Source organism: Ornithorhynchus anatinus, chromosome 5 (genome assembly GCF_004115215.2).
Source record: "Ornithorhynchus anatinus isolate Pmale09 chromosome 5, mOrnAna1.pri.v4, whole genome shotgun sequence".
NCBI classification, from domain to species: Eukaryota; Metazoa; Chordata; class Mammalia; order Monotremata; family Ornithorhynchidae; genus Ornithorhynchus; species Ornithorhynchus anatinus.
Genome location: NC_041732.1, coordinates 34,667,075 through 34,677,406, shown reverse-complemented (window position 1 = coordinate 34,677,406; position 10,332 = coordinate 34,667,075). Strand labels below are relative to the sequence as shown.

At 56.9% G+C, this 10,332-nt stretch overlaps 1 protein-coding gene across 1 annotated transcript; it reads right to left on the bottom strand.

The window, feature by feature from the left end:
* Positions 1-246: 246 nt before the first annotated feature.
* On the bottom strand, positions 247-9,938 carry MAK16 (MAK16 homolog). The gene is made up of 10 exons (XM_001505417.6): positions 9,850-9,938; positions 6,164-6,213; positions 5,973-6,082; positions 5,796-5,860; positions 5,056-5,207; positions 4,035-4,089; positions 1,572-1,646; positions 1,178-1,297; positions 732-797; positions 247-641 (listed from the first exon to the last, which is right to left on the bottom strand). The coding sequence occupies exons 1-10, from the start codon at positions 9,862-9,864 to the stop codon at positions 462-464; spliced, it is 888 nt and encodes a 295-aa protein (XP_001505467.2). The 5' UTR covers positions 9,865-9,938; the 3' UTR covers positions 247-461.
* Positions 9,939-10,332: the final 394 nt, after the last annotated feature.

Below are 10,332 nucleotides of genomic sequence, written 5' to 3'. Positions count from 1 at the left end.
GGCGGCGGTCCGCCTTCCCGGGAAAAAGTTGGGTGCCTCGGATATGCTCCCTTAGGCCCCGATGGGTTTCCCTCCCGTCCAAGGCGGCGGAGGGGAAGCGAAGGGCAGACGCCGGTCTCGACTCCTTCGCTTTCGAGGCGGGCGGGGGGGATAGGGATATGAGGCCAGCCTGGAAAGACCTCAGGTAGGAGGCCCGTGTGCGCCTCTCTCTCTCTCTCTCTCTCTCACCCACCCACCCACCCACCCTCCCCCCCAGGCGATTCTTCGTCACACCACCTCCCACCGGGGAGATCGCACTCCTGGCATTTTAGGAGGCTTCCTCGGGGTCAGGAAGCTTACCGCCTCGTAATCCGGGAAAAGGTGTGAACGGTCGACACAGATGTCGCGTATTACGGCCGTAGAGTCGGATACGGGACGAGGGCTGTCTTTAAATAGAAGCGCGGGCACCGGGGCCCAAGTGTTCAGCTGGTGGCCTCGGTTTTGGACACGGGCTCCGTTTCCCGCTCGTACTCGATCTCCACGTAGGCTCGCTTGCGGTGTGCGGGTCCTTTCGGAGGAGCTTTACCCTTGCCTTTGACTTTCTGGTCGCCGTCGTCGTCCTCCTCCTCCTCCTCGCTGCTCCCTTCCAGCTTATCCATATCCTACAGAGGGGGGAAGAGAAGCAGAGAGGATGGAAGAGATAACAGATGCAGCTGGACAACTGACACTCTTTGCCCGAAAGGCCAGCTTACCTCAAAGTCACTCAGGTCGCTTTCATCCATCTCGTCATCTGCCACAAACTCCCTTTCCCCCGCATCCTAAAAGAAAGCAACGTGCAGTTTAGGTCCAAACCGTACCAGAATCACTCTCCCTCCCACTTTTGTTCCGGGGGACAAGAAAAAGGAAAAAAACAAACCCCGGTGCCTTTTCTTTTGTAATAGAAGCGGTGAGCTGATATCCTTTCTTTCCATACTCCAGAGAATGGCAAATTGGATCTGGCTACAGGCAACTTAAAGTGTACTTACAAAGAGCGACCCCAACCTTGCCCCAGGTCACGTTGGGACTCCGGTGACGCCCACCCGGGTGTTTCTGCCGAGGAACGGGGACTATCCCCTCCCTCACGACTGTGAACGGATTCGGCTCCAAAAGAACCCCGAGTTACGACCCTCCTCAGCCAAACAAAGGCAGTAAGGTTTACTTCATCTTCCTCTCCGTCCTCCTCGCCCTCTGCCTCGGAAGAGTCGGATTCACTCTCGGCTTCCTGCTGCTCCAAGGCCTTGTCGAAGGCGTGGATGGGGAAGTTGTAGACGTCGCCGTACTGGAAGACGAAAAAGGGCGGCGTCCGTCACCCGGGAGGACCGTCCCCCGCACGTCCCCGGGGAGGCCGGGCCCGTGCCACCGGTCACGGGCCGGGCCACCCGTCCATGACGACGAAGGGGAGGGAATCCCAAAAGACCCGCTCAAAGAGCCCGTCCGAGCGATTCTAATATTAAGAAAGACCGATCTCTCCTGCCGTTTCGACCGGCACGCGCAGGCGGTCTGAAAGACGAAGTTGGCGACCCCCGGCGCGGGGAAGGGCTTGGCTCGCTCACCGTTTCTTGCTTCAGTCTCTGCAGCAATTCCTTCTCTATGGCGTTATCCAGCTGGGCCGCAATTAACGCTTTTTCCTAGAAGCAGAACGAAAGGGAGGCCGTCTTACTGCCCTACCACCAAGAAGGTCCTGGCTTCGGCCGAGAAAAGCTGACGGGTCGCAGCCGGGGAGTTTTGTCTCCCGGCTTTACTCGACCTAGAACCGTCGCTCACCTTCTTTAAATTCTTCTGCAAAGCCTTTCCAGAATCGCCTCTACGGTGACTCATCAAAAGACTTTCACTAGAGGGGTCTAAGCTATACCCTTTCTTCCCCACAAGTCTCACGGCCTTGGGACTAGGGCACGGGCCTGGGAGTCAGGGTTAGGGTCTGATCCCAGCTCCGCCACTTTTCTACTGTGTGACCCGGGCCAAGTCGCTTCACTTCCCCGGGCCCGTCAGGCTCCGAGCCCCACGTGGGACACGGACTGCGTCCGACCTGACCGACTCTGAATCTACGCCCCCCCACTTAGGACGGTGCCCGACGCGGAGTCTCCAGAGACGAGGACCAGTCCAGCGAGGGCGTTGGTAGGTAGGCGAGAAAGAGAGGGTGCCACGACCTTTATAGATGGTGAGCCCGGGCAAGGGACGCCATCTGATTCCCAACTTTTATATTCTTTCCCGATGCTTAATACGGCCCTCTGTACCCAGTCGGCGCTTATTACTACCGCCGTCACTTACCGACGGTCTAGTGAGGGCACGGCCCAGATGGAGAAGTTAAAAACAGTGTATCTAACGTGAAGACGGGCTCCCTTACCCTCCCGAAGCCTGGGTCCTAAACCAAGTGGGTAAGGAGTTAAAGGACGGGGGCCAATATCCCATCAACCGCATGTGTCTAAGAGCGTGCGAAGACCTATGAATTCCCGTTACTAAGGGGGGTGGGGGGGTGTCAGTAATGCAACCAAGTTCTGCCTGGTTAAGCCAACTCAAGGTCGGTCTGGCGCTTCGATTTTAATCGGGAGGCTCGGGGGTGCAAGTACCAAATGATGGAAACTCTTGAAGGCCAGCACCAAGGAGCTGCAGCGACAGGCTCCTAGATGAGAAAGTGCCGCTGTATTCTCCAAGCCCTAAGCCGAGTGCTCTGCACACAGTAAGTGCTCCGTAAATACGACCGACTGACTGACCGACCGAGGGCGTCCTGCTCCGGTGCCCCGAGACGCCGAGGAGCCCCCGGTCACCGGCTCCGGCCGCTCCTACGCTTGTTTCCGAAAAGCGGATCCGGTGAGCGGGTGCCCGGGTGGGTTACGGTCAACGGGGGAGTCGTGATTCGGGCCAGAGGTGAGGCCCGGGACCGGAGCCAAAGACAATGAACGTCCTGGGTCTCGCACTGGATCCCGACAGAGACCCGGAGTCCCCTGCTCCCCCTTACTGGAGGGATAGGGTAACCACCAAAATAACGGCGGTATCTGTTAAGCGCTTACTAGGGGCCGGGCACCGTACCAAGTGCCGGGGTGGACACAAGCAGTTCGGGTTGGACACGGCCCCCGTCCCACTCGGGGCTCACGGTCTTATCCCCGTTTTACGGATGAGGTGACTGAGGCAGGGAAGAGAACCGACTTGCTTAGGGACACACGGCGGACGAGCGGGGGAGCCGGGATTAGGGCCCGGGCCCTTCTGAATCCCAGGCCCGAGCTCCGCTCGCTAGACCCTGCTGTCTCTCTGGCTCTCCGTCGTCGAGACGGGTGTACGACGTTTTAGGCCAGTTCCGCCTACCCGGACTTTACGGCCTCCGGGAGCGCATCCCGCAGTGTACGTTTTAATTCTCGGCCTGTCGACGACCTTCAAATACTTAACGCGACGACGAGGGCCCTTTGTCGTCAACCTGTCCCCGAGGGAACCGACCGCCAGCGGCACCGAACGATCCCCAGGGTCAGCCCCGGAGTCGTTTCCCCGCTCACCGCGGAACGACTCTAAACGCTCGGGGTCCCGGGACCCAGCCGCGGACCGTGGAAACGGCGATGTCGTTCCCACACCGGGAACCGACGATCGCCCGGTATCCCGGCGGAGGGTGGTGAAAAGAGGACCGGTCTTCCGGCGTCGCAGGTGAGGACACGGCTGTCCGTCAGTCGGCCGGGGGTGTCGGCCGAGCACTTGCTGCGAGCGAAGCGCACGATATGAACCGGACGCGTTCCCGGCCCGCGGCCGAGCTTACAGTCTAGGGTCTACCGTCGTGGATCCCCGGTGTCCTCCCGCTCCGTGTAGCGCTTCCACCACAGGACAGCCCATCCCTCTTCCCCCCTTCACCCTTAGCTCTTAGAGCTGCTGCCGTGCAGAGAGAAAAAGGACCCCGACGGCCCCCCGGAAGATCCCGCCCCTCTGCCCTTCCAACTTCAGGGTCTCGGGCAGCCCAGGATCAGAGCCATCGTTCACCCCAGGGACCAACGAGAGCGTGACACCCCTCAACCCCCCCCAAAATAAAATAAAATTACCTCTCTCCTCTTTTCTCGCCTTTCAACCTTTTTGCTCAAGGGGACCAGCTTCCTCCTGCGAGAAACAGACACACACGCAAAGGGGGAGCTTCGACACACCGGTGAGGGAAAGGGACGAGGGCCGGGCCCGTCCCGGTCAGAGCCCCTTACGAAGTAGTCTGTCGGTCTCCCCAGAGACCCCGTGAGAGCGGCCTCGGCCCGGCCTGGCGGGAAGACCACAGACCCGGGATCCACGGGACCTGGGTTCCAAACCCCTCCCCGCCACGGGGCTACTCTCGGGCCTCGGGCGAGTCACGGAGCTTCTCCGCGTCTCTTCGCCTGCAAGGTAGGAATTCGATACCTGTCTTCCCTTCTACTTAATAACAGTAGTAGTTGTATTTGTTAAGCGCTCACTGGGACCAGCGTCGTCCTAAGTACCGGGGTGACCCGATACAAGGTCAGATCGGACAAAGTCCTCGCCCCACATGGAGCTCACGGTCTTAATCCCCATTTTACAGATGAGGTCGCTGAGGCACAGTCACACAGCAGGACCCGGGATTAGAATCCGTGACCTTGGGCAGGGATTGTCTCCAATCTGATTAGCTTGCATCAACCCCACCATTTAGTACGGGGCCTGGCCCGTAATAAGTGCCTCGACTCCTCAGTTATTACTACGGAGTTGGTCGCTGTCTTTCCGCTCAAGGTCCCAACCTTCACGCTCCATGTAAAATGCCCCTCGTCCGGTACTCCGAAGGGCTCTGATCTTGGGAATTCTCTGCCTGGGTTGAGAATTCCATAATGCAAGATGCCACCAGGGCAGGGAGGAGCAGTAAAATACTGCATCTGGAATATGGTTGTGTTTTTTTAATGTATTTTTTTTAAAATTTGACCGTATTATTTCATTTGCACGGCGGCTTCCCGATGGCACAGTCTTCGTTTCTAAAATAAGGCCTTTTCTTCTCCCCAATCCACCCGACACACGATCCGGCCAGGAGAAGCTAGACGCTGGGAGAGAGCGAGCGTGGGGGACCCTGAAACTTACTGCCGCTTGAGCGTCAGTTTCCGGATCCGGATGAGATACTGGGTGATCTTGGTGAACCGCTGCTTGCATTTGTGCCGGAGGAAGCGGGGCCAGTAGATGAGGTTTTCGTCGATCTGTTCCAGGGCTCTCTCGTAATTCTTGCTCAGTCGGACCTGTCGGGGAGGGGGGTGGGTCGGGGGCTGGCGCAGGGTCTCGCCGCGCTCCGCTCTATCCACGGGGGTCCCCGGGCTGGAATCGTCTCGGTCAGGCCCCCCCATCCGTCGGTGGCATTTATTGAGCGCTTACCGTCTGCCGAGCCCTGTGCTAAGCGCCAGGGAAAGTACAACACGAGAGAGCTCACCTCCCCCAAGAAGCCTTCCCGGACTGAGCCTCCCCCTTTCCCTCTGCTCCTCCCCTTAATACTGTGCTCATTTCTCGATATTATCACCCTATTTATTTTGTTAACGAGGTGTACGTCCCCTTGAGTCTATTCATCTTGATAACGTCTTGTTTTTGTTCTGTTGTTCTGCTCTGCCGTCTGCCTCCCCCCATTAGGCAGGCCGTCACGGGGCAGGACTGTCTCTCTCTGTTGCCGCATTGTCCATTCCGAGCGCTCAGCACGGTGCTCTGCACCCAGTAAGCGCTCAGTGACTACTATCGAATAGAAGAGAGTAGGTCGGCGCGATCCCTGCCCACCGGGAGCTTACGGTCCGCGGGTCTTTTTCGGACCGCGGCGGGGGGAAGCGCCTGTCTTCACTCACCCGTTCCCAGAGCCTCCTAGGAAACGCCGCTCGCTCTATGACCTTCATGTACAGATAACACTGGCCTGCGAGAGAGGAGGCACCGATTAACACCTCCACGGCGGGCCCGGAGAATGAGGCGGGAAGGGCCGGCCGGGCAGGCGGCAGGCGGGGGAGGGGACCGAGCCGCCGAGTCACCTTTCTCCTCTCTGACGGTGGCGTACTGGCTGTTGGCCAGGGGGCAGGACGAGCGGTTGCAGAGCCCCGTCACGCTGTATTCGTTCCGGCAGAAGCCCTGGGTCTTGGTTCTGGGTAAAGGAGAGAGAGACGACGGGGTCAAACATCAGCACCCGACCGCCTACCAGCCCCCCCGGGCTCCAGATTCTCACTTTATTTTGAAGGAGCAGAACTGCCTGTTCCCCAAGGTGTCCCAGATGATCTGCGAAGACAAAAAAAAAGAAAAGATTCTCTTACTAAATCTCATCGGCGACATAATAATAATAATAACGTTGGTATTCGTTAAGCGCTTACTCTGTGCCGAGCACCGTTCTAAGCGCTGGGGTAGACGCAGGGGGATCGGGTCGTCCCACGTGGGGCTCACGGTCTTAATCCCCATTTTACAGATGAGGGGAGTGAGGCACCGAGAAGTTCGGTGACTCGCCCGAAGTCACGCAGCTGACGCGTGGCCGAGCCGGGATTCGAACCCATGACCCGTGACTCCAAAGCCCGCGCTCCTTCCACTGAGCCACGCTGCTTCTGCTTCGATATCTATCGAGGGCTCACCGTCCGCAGAACGCCGTCCTAAGCACCCGGGAGAGCGCGACCCCCGCCGTCGCCCGGACTCGGCCCGGGTCGCCCACGGTGCGGCTTCGGTCGCCCGGGTCCCCGGGCCAGCCAATTTACTTCTTCCCGCCGGCTCCCCGGGCCCGGCGGCGGGCACCCGGACTTCACACGCTGGGGCTCCCTGGCCGGACGGCGCAGCCGAGGCGGGCAGGGGACCGGGGAGCACCGTGGCCTGCTGCAGGAACACGGGCCCGGGGAGTCGGGAGGACGTGGATTCTGATCCCGGCTCCGCCACACCCCTCCTGTGTGACCTCGGGCAAGTCACTTCACTTCTCTGTGCCTCAGTTCCCTCATCTCCAAAATGGGAATCCGGACCGGGGGCCCGCGTGGGACGGGACCGTGTCCGACCTGATAATCTTGTATCTACCCCGGTGCTTTAAAGGGTGCAGACGGTAAGCGCTTCACAACACCGTTATGATTATTAGATTATTATTACAACAACGGTGTACGAAGAGACACCACCAGGGGCGGCGAGGGATACTCTGCCACTCGTCTGCTGTGTCATTTTGGGTAAGCCTCTTACCCTCTCTGGGCCTCGGTTCCCTCATCTGGAAAATGGGGATGAAGACCGGGAGCCCCACCTGGGGGCAACCTGATTACCATGTATCTTCCCCATCTCTTAAAACAGTGCTTGGCACACAGTAAGCGCTTAGCAAGCAAGCGCTTACCCCGGCTCTGCCCCCTGTCAGCTGTGTGATTTGGGGCAAGTCACTTCACTTCCCTGCGCCTCAGTTCCCTCATCTGTACAATGGGGATTAACTGTGAGCCTCACGTGGGACAACCTGATGACCCCGTGTCTACCCCAGCGCTTAGAGCAGTGCTCTGCACATAGTAAGCGCTTAACAAATACCAATGTTATTATTATTATTAGCAAATACCATAGTGATAATTATTATTCTCTGTGCCTCAATTCTCTCATCTGTAAAATAGGGGGCGGTTTAGACTGGGAGGCCCACGTGGGACTGCCCGATCACCCTGTATCTTCCCCAGTCCTCGACACATTCGCAGTAAGCCCTTACATACCGTTATTACTATTATTCTCTGGGCCTCAGTTCCCTCATCTGTAAAATGGGGGCGGGGGGGAAGGTGAAGCCTGGGAGCCCCACATGGGACAACCCTATTACCTTGTATCTACCCCAGCGTTTAGAACAGTGCTTGGCACATAGTGAGCGCTTAGCAAATACTAATTATTATTCTCCGTGCCTCAGTTCCCTCATCTGTAAAATGCGTGTGTGTGTGTATATGTGTGGGGGGGGAAGAAGGAGGAGGGTAAAGGCTAGTAGCCCCATTTGGGCCAACCTGACTACCCCAGTGCTTAGAACAGTGCTTGGCACGTAGGAAGCACTTAGCAAATAACCTAATTATTACTATTCTCTGTGCCTTAGTTCCCTCATTTGTAAAATGGGGGGGGGGGGCGGTGAGTGATGATGGTGGTGATGGTATTCGTTAAGAGCTGATTAGGTGCAGAGCGCTGTCTTAAGCGCTTGGAAGGTCAAATTGGGCAGCAGAGAGAGACCATCCCGGCCCAACCACGGGCTCACGGTCTAAAGGGGGGGGGAAGACAGCATGACAAAACAAGGAGACAGGCCTCAATGCCATCAAAATAGATAAACAGAATTCATTCATTTATTCGGTGCTATTTATGGAGCGCCGACCGCACGCAGAGCACTGCCCTAAGCGCTTGGAAGGTCCAACTGGGCACCAGAGAGAGACCGGCCCTGCCCAACCATGGGCTCACAGTCTAGAAGGGGGGAGACAGACAGCAAAACAAGGAGACAGGCCTCAATGCCATCAAAATAGATAAATAGATTTCACTCATTTATTCGGTGCTATTTATGGAGCTATGACTGTGTGCAGAGCACTGCCCTAAGCGCTGGGAAGGTCTAACTGGGCAAAAGAGAGAGACCGGCCCTGCACAACCACGGGCTCACGGTCTAAAAGGCGGGGGGAGACAGACAGCAAGACAAGGAGACAGGCCTCAATGCCATCAAAATAGATAAATAGATTTTAATCATTTATTCAGTGCTATTTATGGAGGGCTGACCGCGTGCACAACACTGGGCTAAGCGCTTGGAAGGTCCAGTTGGGCCCCAGAGAGAGACCAGCCCTGCACAACCACGGGCTCATGGTCTAAAATGGGGGGGAGGAAGACAGGAAGACAAGAAGACAGGCCTCAAAGCCATCAAAATAGATAAATAGATTTTACTCATTTATTCAGTGCTATTTATGGAGCGCTGACTGGGTGCAGAGCACTGTGCTAAGCGCTTGGAAGGTCCAGTTGGGCAACAGAGAGAGACCGGCCCTGCACAACCACGGGCTCATGGTCTAAAATGGGGTGGGAGGAAGACAAGGAGACAGGCCTCAATATCATCAAAATAGCTAAAAAGAATTATAGATAAATTCATCCGTTCATTCAGTGCTATTTATTGAGCGCTGACCGGGTGCAGGGCACTGTCCTAAGCGCTTGGAAGGTCCAACTGGGCAACAGAGAGAGACCGGCCCTGCACAACCACGGGCTCATGGTCTAAAATGGGGGGGAGGAAGACAAGAAGACAGGCCTCAAAGCCATCAAAATAGATAAATAGATTTTACTCATTTATTCAGTGCTATTTGTGGAGCGCTGACTGGGTGCAGAGCACTGTGCTAAGCGCTTGGAAGGTCCAGTTGGGCAACAGAGAGAGACCGGCCCTGCACAACCACGGGCTCACGGTCTAAAATAGGGGGGGAGGAAGACAGGAAGACAAGGAGACAGGCCTCAATATCATCAAAATAGCTAAAAAGAATTATAGATAAATTCATCCGTCCATTCAGTGCTATTTATTGAGCGCTGACCGGGTGCAGGGCACTGTCCTAAGCGCTTGGAAGGTCCAACTGGGCAACAGAGAGAGACCGGCCCGGCCCAACCACCACAGGCTCATGGTCTAAAAGGGGGGGAGGTAGACAGCAAGACAAGGAGACAGGCCTCAAAGCCATCAAAATAGATAAATTGATTTTACTCATTTACTCAGTGCTATTTGTGGAGCGCTGAGCGGGTGCGGAGCACTGGGCTAAGCGCTGGGAAGGTCCAGCTGGGCCCCAGAGAGGGACCGGCCCGACCGCGGGTTATTATTAAGAGGGGAGAGGCGGGACCCTGCGAGGACCAACGGCCACGGTGGAAGAAGAAGAAGAAAAAGAAGAAGAAGAAGAAGAGGAGGAGGAGGAGGAGATGCCGAGGAGGAAGAGGGAGACTCACATCGTCCGACTGCATGATGGCGGCCGGTCCTCTCACGCCTCGACGTCTCCCTAGGCCGCCGCCACGGCCGCCGGCGCGCCAACTCTCGCGAGATCCCCGCCGGCCCCGCTCCGGCAGCGTCGCGCTCCCCCAGTTCTCGCGAGACCTCACGCACCCAGCCACCCCCCTCCCCCCCCCCCAGCGGCGCCGCCCTCCTGCGCCCCCTAGGGGGAGAAGGGCGCCCCTGCGGCCTGCCCCGCTGCCCCGACCCGGGGGAGAAGCCGCCGCTCAAGGGGCGCCCTTGCGGGATGGTGATGATGTTGGTGTTGGTTAATAATAATGTTGGGATTTGTTAACAACGATAACAATAATAATAATGATGATAATAATGATGATGATGATGGTGGTGGTATTTGTTAATAATGATAATAATACTGTTGGTATTTGTTGATAATAATAATAATAATAATAATGTTGGTATTTGTTAATAATAATTATAATGCT